General features: G+C 47.7%; 1 protein-coding gene across 2 annotated transcripts in view; it reads right to left on the bottom strand.

Moving 5' to 3' along the window:
• The window catches only part of LOC126411242 (beta-glucuronidase-like), a 288,686-nt gene that overhangs the window by 79,080 nt on the left and 184,229 nt on the right, over positions 1–25,377 (bottom strand). For both annotated transcript variants that reach the window (XM_050081351.1, XM_050081350.1), the window contains one exon: positions 19,086–19,268. In XM_050081351.1, coding sequence (XP_049937308.1) covers positions 19,086–19,268 — 183 coding nt within the window. The remainder of the gene's footprint in view (positions 1–19,085; positions 19,269–25,377) is intronic.

Raw genomic sequence — 25,377 nt, forward strand, 5'->3', positions numbered from 1 at the left:
GAAGCAATTGAATTAAAATTTGTACCAGCACTTGGATTCGAACCACGGTCTCCTACTTACTAAGCAGATCCGCTGTCCATTGAAACGGATAGGGCATCTGTCTAGTAACCAGGAGACCCACGTTTGAATTCCCGCCCTAGTACAAATGTCAATTCATTGATTCAGCCTACACCATTATCATAGGTAAAAGGCAAGACTCAGTATGTATCGGGAACATCAACTATACAAATTACTGTTCAGAGAACTATAACTGATTTTGAAAGTATCTGCCATGAAAGTGTTGATGGAGCTAAATGTGGAAAGGATGACATGTGTTAGAATAAAGTATTCACAGAACACTTCTTTGTATGAATCGACACGCACATTCAAGCTACATCCTCATGTGTGTCTGTCTTCCCATTGCTAAAATTTAGTTGCATTTCTTTCATGAAATGCTGTTGGCGTAACATGTTCTTGGCACTTAAAACTTACTGATTTTTTAAATAATGTTTACATAGACATGTCAAACGGCTTGACACAATAGGGAAACCTTCCAGCATACAACCGCACCACTTCTCTATAACTAAAACCATATCCACTTTTTAGACTGTGGTGTTCATTGTGACTCTCTGAATTGGTTCAGGATAACTTATCTGTTAGTTACAACTGCAGAAAATACATTAATGACCTCAAGTGCACAGATATACACACAAACTGTAACTGACTTACGTGCCTGCTTAAATCTGTTACAGTAGGAGAGACGTTTGTGGGGCTTCAATATTATTTTTTGTCTGCCTTGTCCAACAAAACATTAAGCTACAAACATGAAGCGTAACATGAAGATGTGTGTTAAATCTTAAAACGCACCCACTTACATACATTAACACGACGTACTTACAGTTCAGTGTCGGAACTCCATCAAGAATAAATGAAAAATAACATACATTCTCATTATACAGTCAAAACGGAATACCCACTCTACAATGTAGGACCATTTTCTCTCCTCGTGGCTGTGCACTGCTTTACTGCTCTGTTATGCTGCTAGTATTCGGTCAAGTTCCATCATTTAGTTCCATTCTAAAAAAAAAAATGGTGTCATAATTCAGCAGCTGGAAACATTGAATTGTACTTGTGTACATCAGGCCGGGAGATACGGGAAGATTTCAATTAGATTACATCATGGTCAGACAGAGATTCCGAAATCAGATACTGGATTGTAAGGCGTACAAAGGAGCAGATATAGACTCAGATCACAATATACACTCCTGGAAATTGAAATAAGAACACCGTGAATTCATTGTCCCAGGAAGGGGAAACTTTATTGACACATTCCTGGGGTCAGATACATCACATGATCACACTGACAGAACCACAGGCACATAGACACAGGCAACAGAGCATGCACAATGTCGGCACTAGTACAGTGTATATCCACCTTTCGCAGCAATGCAGGCTGCTATTCTCCCATGGAGACGATCGTAGAGATGCTGGATGTAGTCCTGTGGAACGGCTTGCCATGCCATTTCCACCTGGCGCATCAGTTGGACCAGCGTTCGTGCTGGACGTGCAGACCGCGTGAGACGACGCTTCATCCAGTCCCAAACATGCTCAATGGGGGACAGATCCGGAGATCTTGCTGGGCAGGGTAGTTGACTTACACCTTCTAGAGCACGTTGGGTGGCACGGGATACATGCGGACGTGCATTGTCCTGTTGGAACAGCAAGTTCCCTTGCCGGTCTAGGAATGGTAGAAGGATGGGTTCGATGACGGTTTGGATGTACCGTGCACTATTCAGTGTCCCCTCGACGATCACCAGTGGTGTACGGCCAGTGTAGGAGATCGCTCCCCACACCATGAAGCCGGGTGTTGGCCCTGTGTGCCTCTGTCGTATGCAGTCCTGATGGTGGCGCTCACCTGCACGGCGCCAAACACGCATACGACCATCATTGGCACCAAGGCGGAAGCGACTCTCATCGCTGAAGACGACACGTCTCCATTCGTCCCTCCATTCACGCCTGTCGCGACACCACTGGAGGCGGGCTGCACGATGTTGGGGCGTGAGCGGAAGACGGCCTAACGGTGTGCGGGACCGTAGCCCAGCTTCATGGAGACGGTTGCGAATGGTCCTCGCCGATACCCCAGGAGCAACAGTGTCCCTAATTTGCTGGGAAGTGGCGGTGCGGTCCCCTACGGCACTGCGTAGGATCCTACGGTCTTGGCGTGCATCCGTGCGTCGCTGCGGTCCGGTCCCAGGTCGACGGGCACGTGCACCTTCCGCCGACCACTGGCGACAACATCCATGTACTGTGGAGACCTCACGCCCCACGTGTTTAGCAATTCGGCGGTACGTCCACCCGGCCTCCCGCATGCCCACTATACGCCCTCGCTCAAAGTCCGTCAACTGCACATACGGTTCACGTCCACGCTGTCGCGGCATGCTATCAGTGTTAAAGACTGCGATGGAGCTCCGTATGCCACGGCAAACTGGCTGACACTGACGACGGCGGTGCACAAATGCTGCGCAGCTAGCGCCATTCGACGGCCAACACCGCGGTTCCTGGTGTGTCCGCTGTGCCGTGCGTGTGATCATTGCTTGTACAGCCCTCTCGCAGTGTCCGGAGCAAGTATGGTGGGTCTGACACACCGGTGTCAATGTGTTCTTTTTTCCATTTCCAGGAGTGTAGTAGTGATGAAGAGTAGGCTGAAGGATCAATACGCAAGGAAGTGGGATACGGAAGTACTAAGGAATGACGAGATACGTTTGAAGTTCTCTAACGCTATAGATACAGCAATAAGGAATAGCGCAGTAGGCAGTACAGTTGAAGAGGAATGGACATCTCTAAAAAGGGCCATCACAGAAGTTGGGAAGGAAAACATAGGTACAAAGAAGGTAGCTGCGAAGAAACCATGGGTAACAGGAGAAATACTTCAGTTGATTGATGAAAGGAGGAAGTATAAACATGTTCTGGGAAAATCAGGAATACAGAAATACAAGTGGCTGAGGAATGAAATAAATAGGAAGTGCAGGGAAGCTAAGACGAAATGGCAGCAGAAAAAATGTGAAGACACCGAAAAAGATATGATTGTCGGAAGGACAGACTCAGCATACAGGAAAGTCAAAACAACATTTGGTGACATTAAGAGCAACGGTGGTAACATTAAGAGTGGCATTTTCCAGCAAGGTAATGCGCCATGTCACAAGGCCAGGAGTGTGATGGAGAGGTTCGAGGCACACAGTGGCGGGTACCTATCGATGTGCTGGCCCCAACAGCAGAGGAGAGGGCAGATAGGTGGAAAGAATACATTGAAAGCCTCTACGAGGGTGAAGATTTGTCTGATGTGATAGAAGAAGAAACAGGAGTCGATTTAGAAGAGATAGGGGATCCAGTATTAGAATCGGAATTTAAAAGAGCTTTGGAGGACTTACGGTCAAATAAGGCAGAAGGGATAGATAACATTCCATCAGAATTTCTAAAATCATTGGGGGAAGTGGCAACAAAACGACTATTCACGTTGGTGTGTAGAATATATTAGTCTGGCGATATACCATCGGACTTTCGGAAAAGCATCATCCACACAATTCCGAAGACGGCAAGAGCTGACAAGTGCGAGAATTATCGCACAATCAGCTTAACAGCTCATGCATCGAAGCTGCTTACAAGAATAATATACAGAAGAATGGAAAAGAAAATTGAGAATGTGCTAGGTGACGATCAGTTTGGCTTTAGGAAAAGTAAAGGGACGAGAGAGGCAATTCTGACGTTACGGCTAATAATGGAAGCAAGGCTAAAGAAAAACCAAGACACTTTCATAAGATTTGTCGACCTGGAAAAAGCGTTCGACAATATAAAATGGTGCAAGCTGTTCGAGATTCTGAAAAAAGTAGGGGTAAGCTATAGGGAGAGACGGGTCATATACAATATGTACAACAACCAAGAGGGAATAATAAGAGTGGACGATCAAGAACGAAGTGCTCGTATTAAGAAGGGTGTAAGACAAGGCTGTAGCCTTTCGCCCCTATTCTGCAATCTGTACATCGAGGAAGCTTGGTTGGTTGGTTGGTTGGTTGTTTGAGGTTAAAGGGACCAAACAGCAAGGTCATCAGTCCCTTGTTTCAAATAGACTCCATTCTGCTAACGGGACATCTCAGTAGTCAGAAAAATAAAACAGAAAAAGGGGAAACGTAAAAGGGCAGTCACGTTGTCATTAGTAAAAACAAATGAAGGAAGTTGGCAAGAGAACGGACCCAACACTATGCTGAAGCAGCATAGGCAAGACCACCTGTGTCTTAAAAGGTACAACTGCTATAATGCAGAAAGTACGGATGGGAATAGAAAAACTAACCAAGCCTTAAAAAGAAGGGGTAAAAACAGAGTAAAAGGGAAAGAAAAGAGGATTCCGGTCAGGGAGGTGAATCGGGAATCTCTGAACACTGCCTACAGTGGGAGACACCCAAACACTCACCGCCCCGCCCCAACACCAGAGGGAGATCAAAAACTTTAAAACTGAGAATAAAAACCACTCTCCCGGAGGAAACCTAGAACCAGAGAGACCATCCGGGAATCGTCAGCCAACATCAAAGGTAAAGTGTGGGGGAGTCTGTACTTAGCACGCAGAGCCAAAAGAAGGGGGCATTCAACCAAAATGTGGGCCACTGACTGGAAGGCTCCACAACCACATAGCGGGGGTGGCTCATCACGCAAAAGGAAACCATGGGTCAGCCTGGTATGGCCAATGCGGAGACGACACAGTGTGGTCGAGTCCTTGCGGGAGAGGCTAAAGGAAGAACGCCATGGGCCTGTATTCACCTTAATGGCACGAAGTTTATTAGACAGTGGAGTAGCCTCCCAAGAATTGGCCCATGACTGTGCAAAGTGGGATTTGATGTGAAGCCGTAAATCCGCTGCAGGAGGGGTTACAGAAAACGGGGGGTAAGTAACTGCTGCCCCAGCCAAACGATCAGCGAGCTCATTACCCGGGATACCCACATGGCCCGGGACCCATAGGAAATCAATGGAACAAGCAGCACGGTGAAGATCAGCGAGATGGTCATGGATGGCAGAGACCAAGGGATGGCGCGAAAAACACCGGTCAATAGCAACAAGGCCACTCAACGAGTCCGTACATAACAAAACGCGGTTGTGTTGGGATTGTTTAATAAAGGTAAGGGCCCGGGAAATTGCCATCAATTCCGCAGTAAACACCCCACATGAGGGTGGCAGTAGATGATTTTCCGTTCCAACAAAGGACGTGAAGGCATACCCAACATGATCAGCAGATTTAGAGCCATCAGTGTAAAAAACAACAGCATCCCGAAACTCCCATAAAATTTGGCGGAAAAAGGAACGGAACACCACCGGGGGGATGGAATCTTTCGGACCACGGCGGAGATCCATCCGAATTCGAGGCCGAGGAACTAACCAAGGAGGGGTGGAGGGGAGGGAGCGAGGAAGACAGGACAAAGAAGGAAGCCGAAAATCACGGCAAAGAGACGCAAGGCGCAGCCCAACCGGTAAACCCGCCCGAGGGCGGGAGTCAGGCGGGCGACGTCCATGGTCTGGGAATAGGATAGAATAGGAAGGATGAGCGGGAGAAGAACGGATAGTAAGGGCGTAAGACACCAGAAGCTGGGATCGCCGAACAGAAAGGGGGGGGATCCCAGCTTCAACCAGGAGACTATCAACAGGGCTAGTAGGGAAGGCACCGGTGGCCAAACGGATACCACGATGGTGGACTGGATCCAGCACGTGCAGCGTGGAAGGAGCAGCTGAACCATAAACTTGACAACCATAGTCCAAACGTGACAGAACTAGAGCACGATAAAGACGGAGGAGGAGGGAACGGTCCGCACCCCAGGAGGAGTGGGCAAGGAAGCGAAGGACATTGAGTTTACGGAAACATCCTACCTTCAGGAGTCTGATATGGGGCAGCCAAGTGAGCTTGTTGTCGAAAAGAAGACCTAGGAAACGAAACTGTGGAACCACAGGCAATCTTTGTGCAGCGAGATAGAGCTCTGGATCAGGGTGGACCGTAGTACGGCGACAGAAGTGGACCACCCGCGATTTTAAAGGAGAGAATTGAAACCCGTGGGAGAGGGTCCATGCAGAGGCACGCCGTATAGCCACCTGGAGCTGCCGTTCTGCAGATGGCATCGAGGAGGAACTAACCCAAATGCAGAAATCATCCACATACAGGGCAGGGGCGACCAAGGGACCGACAGAGGCCACAAGTCCATCGATAGCAATGAGGAAAAGAAGGACACTCAAGACAGAACCCTGTGGGATGCCCGTCTCCTGGGTCCATGGAGAACTAAAAGCAGTACCAACTCGAACTCTGAATGACCGATGGATCAGGAACTGGCGGATAAAAATCGGGAGTGGGCCCCGAAGACCCCACTGATGAAGGGTTAATAAGATGTGATGGCGCCAGGCCGTGTCATAGGCCTTGCGAAGGTCAAAAAACACTGCAACCAAATGGCGGCGCTGGGAAAAAGCCTGCCGAACTGCGGATTCCAAGCGAAGCAAATGATCGATTGGAGATCGTCCCTCTCGAAAGCCACACTGGTAAGGGGACAATAGATCCCGAGATTCGAGGACCCAAGTGAGCCGACGGGCTACCAGCCGTTCAAGTAACTTACAACCAACATTGGTCAAACTAATTGGCCGATAGCTGTCAACAGATAGGGGGTTCTGACCAGGCTTAAGGACAGGAACCACAATGCTATCCCTCCACTGAGAAGGGAAGTCACCCTGGAGCCAGATACGGTTAAACACCCGAAGAAGATGGTGCCATTGTGGAGCACTGAGATGTTGAAGCAGCTGGTTATGAATGGAATCTGGGCCAGGAGCCGTATCATGAGAAGCAGATAGAGCAGAAAGAAATTCCCATTCAGTGAAAGGTTCGTTGTAAGATTCTGACTCACAAGTGGTGAAACATAAGGTGACAGCTTCAGCCTGCTGTTTTTGATGAAGGAAAGCAGCTGGATAGGAGGCCGACGCTGATGCCACTGCAAAATGGGTCGCAAGATGTTCTGCGAGAACTAATGGGTCCGTACAAATGCCATCTGGGAGGTGAAGGCCTGGGAGGGTGGACTGCCGATGGCAACCTTGGAGAGAGCGAAGTGTAGCCCATACCCGTGACAGAGGGACAGTGGAACCAAGGGAAGAAACGAATCGTTCCCAACATATCCGCTTGCTCTGTTTGATTAAATAACGGGCTTTAGCGCGAAGGCGCTTAAAGGTAGAAAGGCTGGCTACAGATGGGTGCCTCTTAAAGTGTTGCAAAGCTCGACGGCGATCACGGATGGCAATGGCAATGGCCGTACTCCACCACGGGACTTGCCGACGACGAAATTGTCCAGATGAGCGCGGGACAGCAAGGTTAGCAGCGCGAACAATCGCGTCAGACACGTCACGTAGGACGTCATCAATACAACCCGACAAAGAGGGAGAAAACTCGACCTGTGCAGTATATAGAGGCCAATCGGCGCGGTGGAAAGACCAACGAGGTAACCTCTCCATCGGGGAGCGGGAAGGGAGCGTGATAATCAACGGGAAATGGTCACTATCACAAAGGTCGTCGTGTGGCGACCAGTGTAATGAAGGGAGGAGAGAGGGAGAAGAAAGAGAAAGATCAATGGCAGAAAAGGTACCATGACCAGCACTGAAATGAGTAGGGGAGCCATCATTAAGAAGGCACAGGTCGTGGTCTGCAATAAATTGGTCGATAAGAAGACCTCGTCTAGATGGAAAGGCACTGCCCCACAAAGGATGATGAGCATTAAAATCCCCAAGGAGGAGGAAGGGAGGAGGAAGTTGCTGAAGAAGGGTGGTTAAGGCAGCAGGTGTAAAAGTCCTGTCAGGAGGGAGATAAAGATTGCATACTGTGACTGCAGAGTCTAAGTGGACCCTAACAGCAACTGCTTCCAATGTAGTTTGGAGAGGAATCCACGTGCTAGCAATGTCTGTACGGACCAACGTACAAACGCCACCAGAAGCCCGCAAGGGTCCGACCCGATTTCGACAGAAAACACGGAACCCACGGAGGGTCGGTGAGTGAGCATCAGTAAAATGAGATTCCTGGAGAACCACACAAGCTGCTGAGTAGGACGAAAGAAGGGATTTCAATTCCGGAAGGTGACGATAGTAGCCATTACAATTCCATTGGAGAACCACAGAACGATGGTTTAAATGAGGGCTGAACACGCTAAATCCAGTCATACCGCCGGGTCCCCACCCGTCACCGACAAGGAGGGGGCGACATCCATAAACGACAGGTCAGAATCCGGTTGTGAAGCCGGGGAAGGGACCTCCGGTGACACCAGAGGCTCTTTGTCCCGGGACTTATGTTTCTTCTTCTTTTCAGGCTGAGATCGAGGAGGGCTGTGTGGCATAATGGAGCCAGCTGCAGCAAGATCAGGAACAGAAAGAGACCGGGCGACCTGGGGGCCGATAGACCGCGGCTCTCGCGGTCGCCGCGCTGCAGCAGACCTTTGACCTGGAAGGTGCCGGGAAGGGGCATCCCGGGAGAGGCGCCCTTGACCGGCAGACGCCGAAGGAGTGGGACACTTCTCCGGCTGGGGAGGGGGAGCGGCGCCCAGAGGAGAAGGTGTGGGAGCCGCAGGGGAGGGGGGAAGGAGAGGGGTCCGGGAGGGGGGTAAGGAAGGGGGAGGAAGGGATGAAGATGTAACCAAGGCGTAACTAGATGTCATGGACACAGGGTGCAATCGTGCATATTTCTTACGGGCCTCTGTGTAGCTTAAACGATCAAGAGACTTATACTCCTGTATCTTTTTTTCTTTCTTATAGACTGGGCAATCTGCTGAACGTGGAGAATGACTACCATGACAATTTACACATACAGGAGGGGGAACACAGGGACTCCCCTCATGGAGTGGACGTCCACAGTCACCACAGAGAGGGTCCTGGGTACAGCGAGAAGACATGTGGCCAAAACGCAAGCACTTAAAACACCGCATAGGAGGTGGGATGTACGGCTTCACATCACAGCGATAGACCATAATCTTAACTTTCTCAGGAAGGGTATCCCCTTCAAAGGCCAGGATAAAGGCACCAGTATCAATACGATTATCTTTAGGACCCTTCTGAACACGCCGAACAAAGTGAACACCCCGCCGTCCGAGATTGTCTCGAAGTTCCTCATCAGTTTGAAGGATGAGGTCTCTGTGAAAAATCACACCTTGTACCATATTTAGAGACTGGTGAGGGGTAATGGACACGGGAATTGTGCCAAGATGGGTACAGGCACGAAGGGCCGCAGATTGGGCAGCCGAAGCAGTTTTTATCAGTAATGAACCCGACCGCATCTTGCTCAGGGAGTCCACTTCGCCGAACTTGTCTTCAATGTGTTCCACAAAGAATAAAGGTTTGACACTGGTGAAAGTATCTCCATCAGTCCTGGTGCAAACTAGATAACGGGGGAAAGGTTTTGCCCCTAGACGACGGGCCTGACCCTCCTCCCAGGGAGTAGCCACGGAAGGGAAGGCCGAAGGGGCAAGAGAAGCAGCACTTGAGGAATCAGTACCACGCAGAGAGACGGCCGCAGAAGAGCGGCCAGAGGTTTGGACCCTTATGCGTTTCATCTGCATAGTGTCCGCCCTGATACCACCCACTCCGATCAGGGGCTCTCCTCACGGGCGCCACCCAGCCACAGCAAGGGCCGTCTGGCACGGCGGCCATTGCCGGGAGTTCCGATGCTCCAGGATGACGAGCAACCACTCCAAGGCATGCATGAGGAGGTCACAGCTCAGGTATCAGAAGTGTGATCCCTGTGTGTTCAGGGGGCTCAACCAAAAGGGTACATAGCGACCCCACCACACGGGCTGGCTACCGTGCTGGCTATGCACCCTAGCATCAGACAACGACGTAGAAGAGAAGGTGGAATATACTAGGAGGGCACACGTCGGAGACACTAGGTAAGGTGCTCTTCCCCAAATGGCTCACACTACGGAAGAGAAATTTTGGAATGGAGGTCAAACCCCAGAGGGGGACCAAGGAATGCCAAAAGGAGGAGATGATTACGCAACAAAGCCAGAGTGTAAAACCAACAGAACCAGGAGGATAGCGGGGGCCAACATAAGCAAGGACACCAATAGAGGGAGAGGAGAGGGCGAGGGGAAAGGGGTATGGAGGGGAAAGGAGGGGAAGGGAAAGGAAATGCAGCCCGGGAGAGAAAGAAGGCTGCAATGGCTCGGGGCCCCGTGCTCGCCACGCACGTATCCACGAAAGAGTTGTGGACCCCCTGGGGGATCGAGGAAGCAATGATGGAAATAAAAGAAAGGTTCAGGAGTGGAATTAAAATACAAGGTGAAAGGATATCAATAATACGATTCGCTGATGACATTGCTATTCTGAGTGAAAGTGAAGAAGAATTAAATGATCTGCTGAACTGAATGAACGGTCTAATGAGTACACAGTATGGTTTGAGAGTAAATCGGAGAAAGACGAAGGTAATGAGAAGTAGTAGAAATGAGAACAGCGAGAAACTTAACATCAGGATTGATGGTCACGTAGTCAATGAAGTTAAGGAATTCTGCTACCTAGGCAGTAAAACAACCAATGACGGACGGAGCAAGGAGGACATCAAAAGCAGACTCGCCATGGCAAAAAAGGCATTTCTGGCCAAGAGAAGTCTACTAATATCAAATACCGGGCTTAATTTGAGGAAGAAATTTCTGAGGATGTACGTCTGGAGTACAGCATTGTATGGTACTGAAACATGGACTGTGGGAAAACCGGAACAGAAGAGAATCGAAGCATTTGAGATGTGGTGCTATAGACGAATGTTGAAAATTAGGTGGACTGATAAGGTAAGGAATGAGGAGGTTCTACGCAGAATCGGAGAGGAAACGAATATGTAGAAAACACTGATAAGGAGAAGGGACAGGATGATAGGACATCTGCTAAGACATGAGGGAATGACTTCGATGGTACTAGAGGGAGCTATAGAGGTCAAAAACTGTAGAGGAAGACAGAGATTGGAATACGTCAAGCAAATAATTGAGGACATAGGTTGCAGGTGCTACTCAGAGATGAAGAGGTTAGCACTGGAAAGGAATTTGTGGCGGGCCGCATCAAACCAGTCAGTAGACTGATGACCAAAAAAAAACATCAGATGTATCGTCACATTGCCGGCGGTAACTTAGGGAAAACCGCGCCTCGACATGTTGCTACCGTTGTGGATGTACAGTAATGAGACTGCCTCACTCTAGACATACAATTTTCGTCACGATCATGGACAAGAGGGAGTCACCACTGTGTTTAAAGTAGTACTGTGCATAGGAGTTACAGGGAACACCGCATCAGATATTCACATACATGTGAAGTGAATTCCGATTCGCATTTACCCAATCCCCAAGATGTACTTACGTATCTGTGATACATCTTTCAAGCGAATTTTGCAAAAATTGACATAATGTCCTCATTTTGTTCGGTGACTTACCACACAAATTATGCTGGTAGTTGGACAGGCTACTCTTGTAACGGATACAGTCAGCTCTGAGGATGCTTGATGTTGAACCGCAACCGATCATTTTAAAAACTTAATGCGATCAAGACGACCAGTAACAAATCTGTTTTAAATACAGGAAATATTAAAGAAGTCTGAATACTGCACGGCTCGCATTATTGGATGTGGGCCCGTAGCTGCGCCGGATGGAGTACTGCCGTCTACAAAAATGGGGGGGGGGGGGGGGGGGGGGGGTACTGCCATTGCCACCAAAATACGACCGAATAATTTCGCCCCTGCTCTATCGAGACCCAATGAAACGTAGCGGATGACATGCAAAGTCTGCATATTCCACTGATACTGACTCCTGTCGGCAGAATCAACGCTGTACAATGTAAGTCAAAAAGGACTTTCAGCTCTGGAATGATTTAGAAATTTCTTGAGGTAACTTACAGAATGGATAGATTTGTCATTTTGTAACAAACAACCACAAATTTCGTATAAAAGTGTCGAGTGCATTTTGGTTCGATGTAACTATCATTTGTGATGCGACAAACATGCCGCCGATAATCAACTTTTTCCCCCACTTGTTGCAGCGAATCGGGCTTAACTTGAGCAGCAGCAGCGTAGATTCGATTTTTCAGGTCGGCTAATTGTTTGGTAGGGGCGGAACGTACACAGTGTCTTTCATGAAACCCTAAAGACAGAAAGGGAGGTGGCCATGCGATTGGCTCTTCACGGCTAATCCACCGGCCTGGGAAGTGATTATCGAGGAAACCTGGAACGTCCACGGAGGAATAAGGTGGTGCACCGTCTTGCTGGTAGTAAAACATCCCATCTCTGTCATCTTCATCGATCTGTGGGATTAAAAAGTTATCAAACACATCCAGATACACAATACGAATGACAGTTTTCTTCATAAAGAAGAAAGGGCAGTACACTTTCAGTTTGCTACAGGTACGAAACACATTAACTTTGGGGTGTGTGCATTTTCACTGCCCAATATTCTGCAGTTCTGGGTTAACTGATTGATTGAGAGGGTTTATGGGACCAAACGGTGAGGTCATCAGTCCCGCGATTCCGAAGTTACTCACAGAAAACAGAGTGTCCGCTAAAAGTGGAAGGATCCAGTCAGAAGAGTCAAATTATAAAACAACGTAGTTAAAATACACACACATTAAAAGGCATAAAACGTGAGATCAAATCTAAAGACTGGAAAAAAAGAGAGCTCTTCCCATGGGGGAGCGGTCATGGAGTCCCAGACTGAGAGGACATGAAGAGAGGTCCATGAGTAAAGCAAAACCTTATATCTAGAAATGAAAACCACTGAGGACCAGTTCAGCCATCCGTGAATCATCTACTAATGTTAAAATTAAGGAACCTGGACGATTGTACTAAGCACGAAGGGCCAAAAGAAGGGGACATTTCACCAACATGTGGTATACCATCAGTCTGGCTTCAGAACCACATTTTGGGGGTGGTTCGTTACGAAGGCAGAAACAATGGGTGAGCGTGGTATGCCCAATGCATAGGCGGCATGAAACAATGGACTCCTTCAGAGAGGAACGGAGGGAAGAGCGCCAAACTGGGGTAGCTCCTTGACTGTACGGAATTCATTACTGTGAGCAGTAGCGTACCAAATGTCATTCCACTTTTGGACAAAGAGAGATTTGACGTAGATCCGTACATCTACAGCTGGAATCATGGAAGGGAATGGGGGGTAAGTATCTGCTTCTCTAGTCAAACGTTCAGCCAAGTCATTCCCTGGGATGCCTACATGACTTGGGACCCAGAGAAAGACAACGGAGCAGATGGTACAGCCAAGGGCAGAGAGAAGATCATGGATAGTAGAGACCAAAGGGTGACGAGAGTAGCACCAGTCGATAGAGTGCAGGCTGCTTGTTGAGTCAGTATAAATTAAAACTGTGGAGGAAGGCCTGAGAATCAAAACAGAGGGCTCTGTGAATGGCTAGATGCTCTGCTGTGAACACATTGCATGATCCCGGCAATAAATGGCATTCTAAGCCAGTAGGAGACGTGAAAGCATATACCACCTCATCTACTGTCTTAGAACCATCAGTGTGGAAGATGGTGGCACCCTGAAACTCTGCAAGCATGGCACATACAAGACGCCAGAAGACCATGGGTTCGACAGGGACCTCAGAACCCTGGAATAGGTCGGTCCTAATCCATGGTCTAGACACGATCCAAGAGGGCTATGGGAGGAAATACACAAGGTGAATTCCAGAGAGGGGAGATGGAGATCCCGACAGAAGGAAGTGAGACACATGCCAACCGGCAACACCATCCATGGGCGGTTGTCAGGAGGGAGACATCCCTCGTTTGCTAAGACATGGTACACGGGGTGATCAGGGAATTGGTGAATGGCGATTGTGTAAGAAACCGTATTTGTAGAGTCCCCATTTCTGCGAGGAGCCTATCAGCAGGAATGGGGCAAAATGTACCAATAGCCAGATGCCCACCCCACATTGATGAACAGGGTCAAGTACACTCCTGGAAATGGAAAAAAGAACACATTGACACCGGTGTGTCAGACCCACCTTACTTGCTCCGGACACTGCGAGAGGGCTGTACAAGCAATGATCACACGCACGGCACAGCGGACACACCAGGAACCGCGGTGTTGGCCGTCGAATGGCGCTAGCTGCGCAGCATTTGTGCACCGCCGCCGTCAGTGTCAGCCAGTTTGCCGTGGCATACGGAGCTCCATCGCAGTCTTTAACACTGGTAGCATGCCGCGACAGCGTGGACGTGAACCGTATGTGCAGTTGACGGACTTTGAGCGAGGGCGTATAGTGGGCATGCGGGAGGCTGGGTGGACGTACCGCCGAATTGCTCAACACGTGGGGCGTGAGGTCTCCACAGTACATCGATGTTGTCGCCAGTGGTCGGCGGAAGGTGCACGTGCCCGTCGACCTGGGACCGGACCGCAGCGACGCACGGATGCACGCCAAGACCGTAGGATCCTACGCAGTGCCGTAGGGGACCGCACCGCCACTTCCCAGCAAATTAGGGACACTGTTGCTCCTGGGGTATCGGCGAGGACCATTCGCAACCGTCTCCATGAAGCTGGGCTACGGTCCCGCACACCGTTAGGCCGTCTTCCGCTCACGCCCCAACATCGTGCAGCCCGCCTCCAGTGGTGTCGCGACAGGCGTGAATGGAGGGACGAATGGAGACGTGTCGTCTTCAGCGATGAGAGTCGCTTCCGCCTTGGTGCCAATGATGGTCGTATCCGTGTTTGGCGCCGTGCAGGTGAGCACCACAATCAGGACTGCATACGACCGAGGCACACAGGGCCAACACCCGGCATCATGGTGTGGGGAGCGATCTCCTACACTGGCCGTACACCACTGGTGATCGTCGAGGGGACACTGAATAGTGTACGGTACATCCAAACCGTCATCGAACCCATCGTTCTACCATTCCTAGACCGGCAAGGGAACTTGCTGTTCCAACAGGACAATGCACGTCCGCATGTATCCCGTGCCACCCAACGTGCTCTAGAAGGTGTAAGTCAACTACCCTGCCCAGCAAGATCTCCGGATCTGTCCCCCACTGAGCATGTTTGGGACTGGATGAATCGTCGTCTCACGCGGTCTGCACGTCCAGCACGAACGCTGGTCCAACTGAGGCGCCAGGGGGAAATGGCATGGCAAGCCGTTCCACAGGACTACATCCAGCATCTCTACAATCGTCTCCATGGGAGAATAGCAGCCTGCATTGCTGCGAAAGGTGGATATACACTGTACTAGTGCCGACATTGTGCATGCTCTGTTGCCTGTGTCTATGTGCCTGTGGTTCTGTCAGTGTGATCATGTGATGTATCTGACCCTAGGAATGTGTCAATAAAGTTTCCCCTTCCTGGGACAATGAATTCACGGTGTTCTTATTTCAATTTCCAGGAGTGTATTTGCAGTGTGGATGGAGCTGCTGAGCCATAAATCTGACTTCCATAATCTAGTCTGGACAAGACCAGAGCATGGTGAAGATGGAGAAGAATGGTATGGTCAGCACCCCAAGACGAGTGGCCCAGGAGGTGGAGAGTATTAAGCTTCCACATGCATGCAGCACTATGTGGGAATATGGGGCAGTCACGTCAGCTTTTTATCAAAAATAAGGCCCAAGAAACGAGAGTGTGTTACAACATTTAGGAGCTGGTCGCCTAAATAAAGTTCTGGATCGGGGAGTACTGTGAGTCGTCGACAAAAACGCATAACTCGCGTTTTGGAGGGATAAAACTGCAAGCCATGGGAGATGGCGGAGGCCCCTCAGATGGCGCCTTGGAGCCGGCGCTCGGCAGGTGCTATCGAGTGGGAGCTGCACCAGTTGCAGAAATCGTCGACGTACGATGACGTGGTGAACACAGGCCCAACAGAGATTGCAAGCCCATTGATGGCTATGACGAAAAGTGTGATACTTACCATACAACCCTACGGAATAGCCTTCTCCCGAATCCGAGAGACGCTGACTCACGTGCAAACTCGAACCCGGAAGATCCGGCGAGATAAAAACTCGTGGAAAAAAGTGGGAAGGGTAACTAAAATTTTATGGTGCCAAGTTGAATTGTATATCTTATGTACGTAGATCAAAGAAGACTGCGACAAAGTGCCAGGGATTTGTAAAATGTCGGATTGCTGTTCCCAATCTGAGTGTATGGTCAGTTGGAGACAATCTTTCTCGGAAACCACGCTGATGTGGGACAAAAGGCCCCGAGATTCGATTACCCAACATAATCTGAAGCTAACCATCCTCTCTAGCAGTTTACGAAGTACATTCGTCAGGCTAATGGGGTGGTAGCTGTCGAGAGACGTTGGGTTCTTCCTGGACTTAACGACAGGGATAACTATACTTACTAGCCATTGCCATGAGAAATCACTCGTGAGCCAAATGCGGTTGAAGACACTGAGGAGCTGTTTCCTCTGGGGAACGTCCAAGTATTGGATCATCTGGTTGTGGATGGAATCCGGACCTGGGGCCGTGGCACGTGAAGAGGTAAGAGCCTGCTAGAATTCCCATTCAGTGAAGAGCTTATTATGGGGTTCAATGTGGCGCAGATTGAAGCAGAGGGGGTCTGTTCAACTCGTTTCTGCCGGAGAAAAGTAGCCGATGCCATAGCAAAATGTGTCGCGAGAAGTTCTGCATGGACCAATGGATCAGTGCACAGAGCCCCTTGGAGGATGAGGCCCACGACAATTGACTGTCGCTAGCAGCCCAGAAGTCTACAGAGCTTGGACCAAACCTTTGATGAGGAGGCGTACGTCACCAGGGAGGAAACAGCTCTCCCAGCATTCCTTTTTTACTCTACTTAATAACCGAGCGAGGTGGCGCAGTGGTTAGACACTGGACTCGCATTCGGGAGGACGACGGTTCAATCCCGCGTCCGGCCATCCTGATTTAGGTTTTCCGTGATTTCCCTAAATCACTCCAGGCAAATGCCGGGATGGTTCCTCTGAAAGGGCACGGCCGACTTCCTTCCCCATCCTTCCCTAATCCGATGAGACCGATGACCACGCTGTCTGGTCTCCTTCCCCAAGAACAACCAACAACAACTCTACTTAATAAGGTAACGAGCCTTAGCACGGAGACGCTTAAAAGTGATGAGGTCCGTCTGTAAATGGTGTCGCTTAAATCACTGCAGCGCCCGTCGGCGGTCCTGGACAGCGACTAATAATTCTTGGTCCACCACGGTACCAGTCGACGCCGAGGGGGACCTGTGTATAGGGGGACAGCAGTGCCAGCAGCAAGCAGTGGCAGAGACGCCTTGCACGACCGCATTAATGCAATTCGAGAGGGAGGTGTGGAAGTGCACAGCAAATGCATATAAAGGCCAATTGGCTATGCGGAATGCCCAACGGGGGCGCCTGTCTGCCTGGCGGCAGCAGGGAAGCTATAGAATCAATGTCAAAGATCGTCATGGGATGACCAATATAGGGAAGCTATGGGAGCAGAGGAGGAGATCAATGGATAGCAGTAAAGATGGCATGAGTGGCACTGAAGTGGGTATGGGAACTATCATTGAGGAGACGCTAATCGAATTCTGTAGTAAATTGGTCAATTAGGAGACCGCTACGCATTGAAGTGGCAGTCCCTGACTGTGGGTGGTGGGCAGTGAAGTCCCCAAGGAGGAGAAATGAGAGTGGGAGTTGCTGTAGTAAGGTAGACAGTGCAACATAAGGAAGTGGCCTACCTGGAGGGGAGGAGATATTGCGAACTGTGATTGCCACAGTCGTTTTCACTCTACCCACTATTGCTGCCATGTTGGTACATAGGGGGTTCGAGTTGAAACGTCCCCTTAGAAAAATTAATTAATGGCTGTGCTGATAAACCCCTACGTTATTTGATTTTCAAACAGCTGAGCAAAACTGAACGTACTCAGACATTCACTGAAGTGACACACAATGTTTTTAGCGCAACGCAATCTGACTTTCAGTAATCCGTACAAAAGAATGGCCCTGACTAACAATAACCTATACCATTCATGAATTCTTACCTCACAAAAATCTTCGTTACTCTAACTACTGCAATACAGCGAGCGCCAATACTGCCAGCTAAATAAAAGATTCTAACTACTGAAGGCACTAACTACTGATAGGCATAGTAAGCAAATGAAAGATTTTGATAACGAACAAACAATGTATTTACCTTAATACCGTTCAAAAGTCATTATATATATCAGTTCATGACATCCAGTCTTACAAATTTACTCTCTCTGACGGACACACGTCCAGATCATCCGCTCTCAAAACTCCGCCATCTCTCTCCCCACATCCACCACTGCTGGCGCCTCACCTCCAACTGCGCAACGCTACGCGCTGTTAACAGCCAACTGCCCAACACTACAATAGCAATATTGCAACAATGCAGACCAGCCACAGACTTCACACAGCACAGTCAGTGATTTTCATTTAGAGCGCTACGTGGCGTTACCAATAAAATAACCTAAGCAGCCTACTTACAAAGTCATTAATGACATCGGAGGAACCAAAGTGCAGATGCCGCCAGATCCCCGGGACCGGCAGGGTTCCGACAGGATCCCCGATAACCACGGAATGTTGGAGAGTGGTCATTTCAAGTGCATTTCTTGAAGATCAAGACAGAATGCAGAATAGGGATGCGCAAGAGAGGATAGGCGATGAACGTAATCCAAAACAACTGCTATATTATATCTCTATGGCAAGATCAAACATTGTCTGGTCTAGTGCATAAGGGGGATGAAGAAAAGACGAAGAATGGTAAGTGGCAGTCGGCAGATCCGAAAAGACTCGAGATACCACTCAGAAAGGAAGAGAAGCTAGGGTCGTAGCATCGTCGGCGTCGAAATAATTCGACACGAACTGTTAGCTAACTACCCGAAGTTTGGGAATGGACGTCGGCTGTAAATAACAAATGTGGGATCTATGTCTTTATGATCTGGACTAACCACAGAAAAACTATCAATATGGGTGGGTAGGAATATGAAACCCACTTCTTTTTAAAGTTTAACCCAGTGCTGTAACTGGGAGAATATCGCTCGGTGGCAAATGAATTCAGAAGGAGGAGAGGGCGAGGGACTCCAGGCACTTTACAGCGTCGATAGCTTCAACTGCTAATGCAAGAAAGCTGCGCCAGCACTTACCACTTGGGCGACGTAGTGTACGCTGCCGAAGCGCAGCCACACGCGGATGTTGGGCGACTGCCAGGAGCGCGGCACGAAGAAGCGCCGGTCGTACCAGACCAGCCCCACGTGGTCGCGCACCTCCTTCAGCTGCGTCACGTCGTTGTAGCTGGCCGGCACCGGCATCATCATCACTTCTCCTGTCTGGAAATTCCGCAATGTCGCATGCATTAAAAGTAAGAATCAAATTGACTCGCCACTCTGATTACTCGAAGATGCTTATCCCAGTGGGTAAACGCATCAGAGTCTGAGGAAGGTTAAGGGCGAAGGCAGCCCCACCCTTGACACAGCGACGAAAATGGAAAGTATCGTATCAGGAACACCTTGACCGAACGCTACTGAACATACTCCGTTATTTCCGTACCTATGCGATGTTGCTGTTGTGGTCTTCAGTCCTGAGACTGGTTTGATGCAGCTCTTCACGGTAAAGCTGCATGCCCTCGGAAAAAATTACGGCTGTAGTTTCCCCTTACTTTCAGCCGTTCGCAGTACCTGCACAGCAAGGCCGTTTTGGTTAGTGTTACAAGGCCAGATCAGTCAATCATCCAGACTGTTGCCCCTGCAACTATTGAAAAGGCTGCTGCCCCTCTTCAGGAACCACACGTTTGTCTGGCCTCTCAACAGATACCCCTCCGTTGTGGTTGCACCTACGGTACAGCCATCTGTATCGCTGAGGCACGCAAGCCTCCCCACGAACGGCAAGGTCCATGGTTCATGGGGAGGAACTGTGCGATACGTTGGTTAAATTTTCGTCCTTCTGCTCGTTTCTTTTCAGTACAGAGAAAAGGCATTCCTACAGAGGAAAAATGAGTGAGTACTTGATCAGTATTGGCCGTATGTTACTGGAATTTTTCACGTGGAGATCAAAAGCACTGTGCTCAGAGGACATATACCTGCAGATTGTCACCATCTTTCGGACTCAGAGAAAGAAACTCTTTGGCACTGGCACGAGAGACGTGGGAACATCATGCCGACAGATCACTGTAGTCCAAAGAATTCAGGACGAGTGGTGATGAGGTTGGTTCTGGACGATGTTATGGCAACATGAACAGGCGCCGGTACTCCCAGATGGGCTGCATCACGAGAAGATCGTACGATTATTCGACTGGCTCTGATACATGCACGAATGAGAACAGCTGATATCTGAGCAGACGTAACAGGCAGTGTGTTACCACGAACCGTCAGGAACAGAGTACTGGAAGCTGGGTTGAGATCTCGAGCTGCCATGCATCTTCCACGGCTAACATCGTACGACATACAACATAGACCTACGTGTTTCAAAGTCAGAGTTAACTGGGACATATAGTGGTATTTTGTCATGTTCAGAAATGAGTGTAGCATCTGTTTGCGACTGTCATATCAACGCTAACATGTATCTAGACGACGAGCGTTACAGGAAACAGCCATTGTCCGATCTCTTCTCAAATCAGGTAGCTTTCTATCCAACTCCTGGAATCATGACGTGGAATGTGACAAAGGACTGATCTGGTAATTGGTGAAAGGAGGTTGAAAGCCCACCGATATGTGACAAGAACTGCGAACCCTGTTGCCATACTCTTCACGGCCAGGTCACAAAATGACACATCCTAGCAGGATAATGTAAGACGCCACACTGCAGTTCACACCACGAGATCCTTGAGGAATGTACCAGTCAGTCCTGCACAGCCTCCTACTTTGCCACCTACAGAGCATGTCTGGGATGAAACGGGAGGACGTACACTCTCATATCAATCTCCGTCTGTTAATATTCGTGGATTTACATGTGTTTTGGGCATGGCAAAAAGGTGAAGATGGTACTCAGAGGCTGTTTGCTTTCGGGCTGCAATGAATACAAGAGTGGGTGTCACACTTCGCTCTCATGTTGACGATCGACATCAGTTCCGAATGAAATGAAAATTTAATAATTCATTATCCGTTATGTGATGAGTGTCTCTACAAAATATAATAAGTACCAGACTGGTGCTTGGTGGTTTAACACTTTCCATTTCCGTCAGTGTATGCAGAGTGAGTTAAAAGTCTACGTGGAAGTGACTAACTACTGTGAGCTTGATGCTAGTGCACTCCCGCTATCGAAACATGAACACTATTAATGAATACTGTGTGAATTGAAAGAAACACACAGTTATAAGAACGCTGGCTTCCGCGGCCCGCGTCAAAGTGATTAAAATTCTTCTGGGTATTTCAGTCGTGCCCTGAGGAAGGCCGTTGCAATTCGGCCTAAACGTCGGATTTAGTTTATTATTGTTGTTAGTTTTTAGCAATGACGCGGCATAATACCCAGAAGGATTTTTAATCACTAAAATACACAGTTATTTTAGTATCTTTCGAAAGTCAAACAGCCACTTAAATTCAAAATTCAATTTCTTTTGCCGTCGAATGACTCAATAGGATTCTTGTATCTGAAGTCTTGTCACTATGGAAGCACTCAGATGGAAATTTTTCTTTGGGCCAAAAGCGTCCATGAAGTTTTATTCCCTGAAAAGTAATCTTATTAATTTTCATGACTTCTCGTAAAAGTATACATTTCTTGAACAGGTTTCTAAGAGACTGGGATGAGTCACAATTCTTACATAATTCGCCTAAATTATCTACTATTACAATAGTTTTTGATATGTGGTCACATCAGGAAAATGATGAAAAACAGTGTGAATGCATGACCTAGGTGTGTTCAAAAAGTAACAGGAATTTATGTTTTCTGTAAAGAATTTTATTTATACATCTACATCAATGTTATCCCCTTCACAACAGTCATCATTAGATATACATTAGGCCATCGTTTTGTCCAGTGAGCGAAACACTTTTGGACTATCTTTCGGGCATTTTTTAGCTCTCAGCGATATGTTTTTAATCTTGCCTGTGCTTTTAAAACACTGGCCCTTTAAGGTTTTCGTTATTTTTGGGAACAGAAACAAGCCATAGGGGCACATGTTTGGCGTGTATGTAGCCTGAGGCATTATATAGTGTAGATTTTGGCCAAAAGTTGATGAAAAAGCAACTAAGTGTGATAACAGACGCATTATTGTCGTGCAAAGCCATGGACTTTTTCCGCCACATATCCGTCCGTTTCTTCCGGATTGATACTCACAAACGGGATTAGACCTGTAAGTAGTACTCTTTATTAAGCCTTCGAACTTGTGAATGAACTCATGATTAAGTGGGGCGGTAAATCGAAGAATACATTGATCCTAACTTCCACATTTGACAGCACTTTACGAGCTTTTTTGGTCTTGGCGATCCAAAATGCTTCCAGTGGGAAGACTGACAAGAAAACAACCTCAGGCACTGCCAAGCGATTCGGCTAACATTTTGTGGGTCGTTTGCAAAGAGCGTAAAATGAAAGACTACAATATTTTAGCTAAAAAATCCTCAGTTTTTGAGAAATTCGTCCCTGAAGTTCATGAAGCGTGACAGGTTCAGACTTCATGGCATCAACATATAACTGAAAATTGAACATTTTCAATCGTAATGGGGTCCGTAAACTCATATTTTTCTAGAAATCTAGGAAAGAAACTGTTTAGACTGCTGTTTACGTTCCCACATGGTAAACGCTGTTCGACGAAAGCACCGCTTGGGTAGTTCCCGAAGAGGAAATACTTTTAAAGGTAAACCAAGTCTGTTTTTCGCCGAATATTCGAAAGGAACGGTGTAGTTCCATGATGATTGCATTCATTAGATGTTCTTAGTGCCGCCAGTAAATTTGCCTCGAATGTTTACATGATGAGTACTATTCACGTAGTTGTTGGAAGGAAAGTGAGGACATTCAACAGAGTGAGTGAAAGAGCTATTGTAGAGCTATCAGAATGAAAATGTTCTCAAGATATGTTTTGTAAACTGAATTTGCCTATTTACAGGTCTTTGAACAAGTGACGAACATTTTTTAAGGAGTCTGTTAAATGATTTACCCGTTCTGTACTCCGAGGACCAAATTAACCGTTAGTGATTATAAGCACAGGAAAACTGTAGGCAACGATTTTCCAGGCGCTGTGATGGAATATTGCGCTTTGAACGAATGCGTTATTTTTGTACACTACCTACTGCGCCAATGGTTCGTTTTTCTCCCTTATGCGCTAACATACGTCGAATGCTTGTCTTCACAGCAATATAACTCGGAATTGTTTTCATATGACAAGGCTCAAAATTTTACTTCTTTACTAATCCAATCGTCCAAGAAATTTATTTCCCTACCTTGTTATTGTTCCTTACTAATTTACTCACCTTATTAACACTGTATTCCTACCAGTTTAAATGCGTAAAGAAACACGAATGAAAAAACTGCAGCCGGCCGCTATGGTCGAGCGGTTCTAGGCGCTTCAGTCCGAAACCGCGCGGCTGCTACTACGGTCGCAGGTTCGAATCCTGCCTCGGGCATGGATGTGTGTGATGTCCTTAGGATAGTTAGGTTTAAGTAGTTCTAAGTTCTAGGGGACTGATGACCTCAGATGTTAAATCCCATAGTACTCAGAGCCATTTCTGAAAAAACTGCTAAATGCATCGGACAGTTGAACACAGGTTCTCGGCTTACCAGCCATAGTCGCATCGCCAGCGGCGCTTTCGAAAAGTAGTGTTCACGTAATGGGCACATAAGCGGCAGTCGTAAACGTTTCTTTCCTCGGTTTCGAGGAAAACATGCATTTGCGGACCTCATGTACAACGTATGACGACGATGAACGCACAGTTTGCAATTATCTATTGATCCCCTGAATTTTGTGTCGTGAACTCGTTTTCTTAAAGTCGAACGCTTGTTGAGCCAAACTATATTCATTTTAAGTTGTACACTAGAGACTTGCGAAATATGAACGGAGTCGGCTGGCCGTGTCTGGGACCTTCCCTGATGGGCCGTAATATTTCTACATCACATCCATAAACCCATGTTCCATCACGTTTCCTAAGTTCTGCATCGCTGTTGACTTCATGTAGCGATCCCTCAGCAACTTGGAATCGAAGGTATTTTTGTTAGAAATTGAACAATTTTGGAACAACTTTGCTGTCAGATGTTTCTTAACAAAAAAAAAAAACACAGTCCCTGGGCCAGCTGATATCCCAGCATCATCAGCAACTTCTCTGTTTGTGATTCGGCGATCGTTCACTATTGTTTCTTTCACTTTCTTCACGATACCATCTGTTGCTGATGTCCTGAGGCAATTAGGGCGCTCGTCATCTTCAACGTCTTCAAGGCCGGCTTTGAAATGCTTATACCACTCGTAAACCTTTGTTTTAGTTATAGCAGACTCAGCGAAAGTAGTATTTACGATGTGTATAACTTTGCTACACTTTATTCCGTTACTACACCAAAATTTAGTACAGATTCTCCAATACATTTTTAGAGAAAATGAATAATATAATTACCTGACAGAGCGGAGATGCCGATCTGTGAACTTTACTGTTTAAGATTTTGTGACAATTCGTTATTTGGCCAACATAGCAATACAGAGAACATGTTTACTAGTTTCAGTTGCTTAAAAGGACCTCATCAGATCTGAAAATTTTACAAGATTACAAGTAAGAAATATTGTGAATCAAAAGTTCATTGACCAGAAATAATTACGCAAGAGCTATGAAGCGTTCATCGCAGAATACAAACATGCTGTGCCTAAATCGAGGGTACAAGTAAGATGTTTTCTCAAAAAAATGGTTCAAATTTCTCTGAGCACTATGGGACTTAACATCTGGGGTCATCAGTCCTCTAGAACTACTTAAACCTAACTAACCTAAGGACATCACACACATCCGTGCCCGAGGCAGGATTCGAACCTGCGACCGTAGCGGTCGCGCGGTTCCAGACTGTAGCGCCTAGAACCGCTCGGCGACCCCGGCCGGCATGTTTTGTCATCCATGTCTTAACATCAATAACGAAATGTCTCTGTAAAACAAAATAAATTTACATGGATAAGATCGAAAGCAAATGGCACGAAACTACGTGCAACAAATTTATAGCGAGGAACGTAACTTACAGTCATACTTACAACATACGTATGTGAACCAGTGCACGAGAGTCGTTGTCGTATATACAGTCGTCGTGCCTCGACACAAAGTCAGTCAAAGTTAACTGGATCAAAACAGTAAACGGAATGACTGACACTTTGCACATGGGCTCACAGGTTTCTCTGATGACATACTGACATACGATAAGGATGCTTATACACTGTTTCACATTCGTATGTAGTAAATACGAGCGTAGGGCATGTTTTTCACCGTAAATTCGTTGCTCGTAGTTTCGTGCCAGTGGCTTTGGATCTTACCCATGTAAATTTAC

Source organism: Schistocerca serialis, chromosome 1 (genome assembly GCF_023864345.2).
Source record: "Schistocerca serialis cubense isolate TAMUIC-IGC-003099 chromosome 1, iqSchSeri2.2, whole genome shotgun sequence".
NCBI classification, from domain to species: domain Eukaryota; kingdom Metazoa; phylum Arthropoda; class Insecta; order Orthoptera; family Acrididae; genus Schistocerca; species Schistocerca serialis.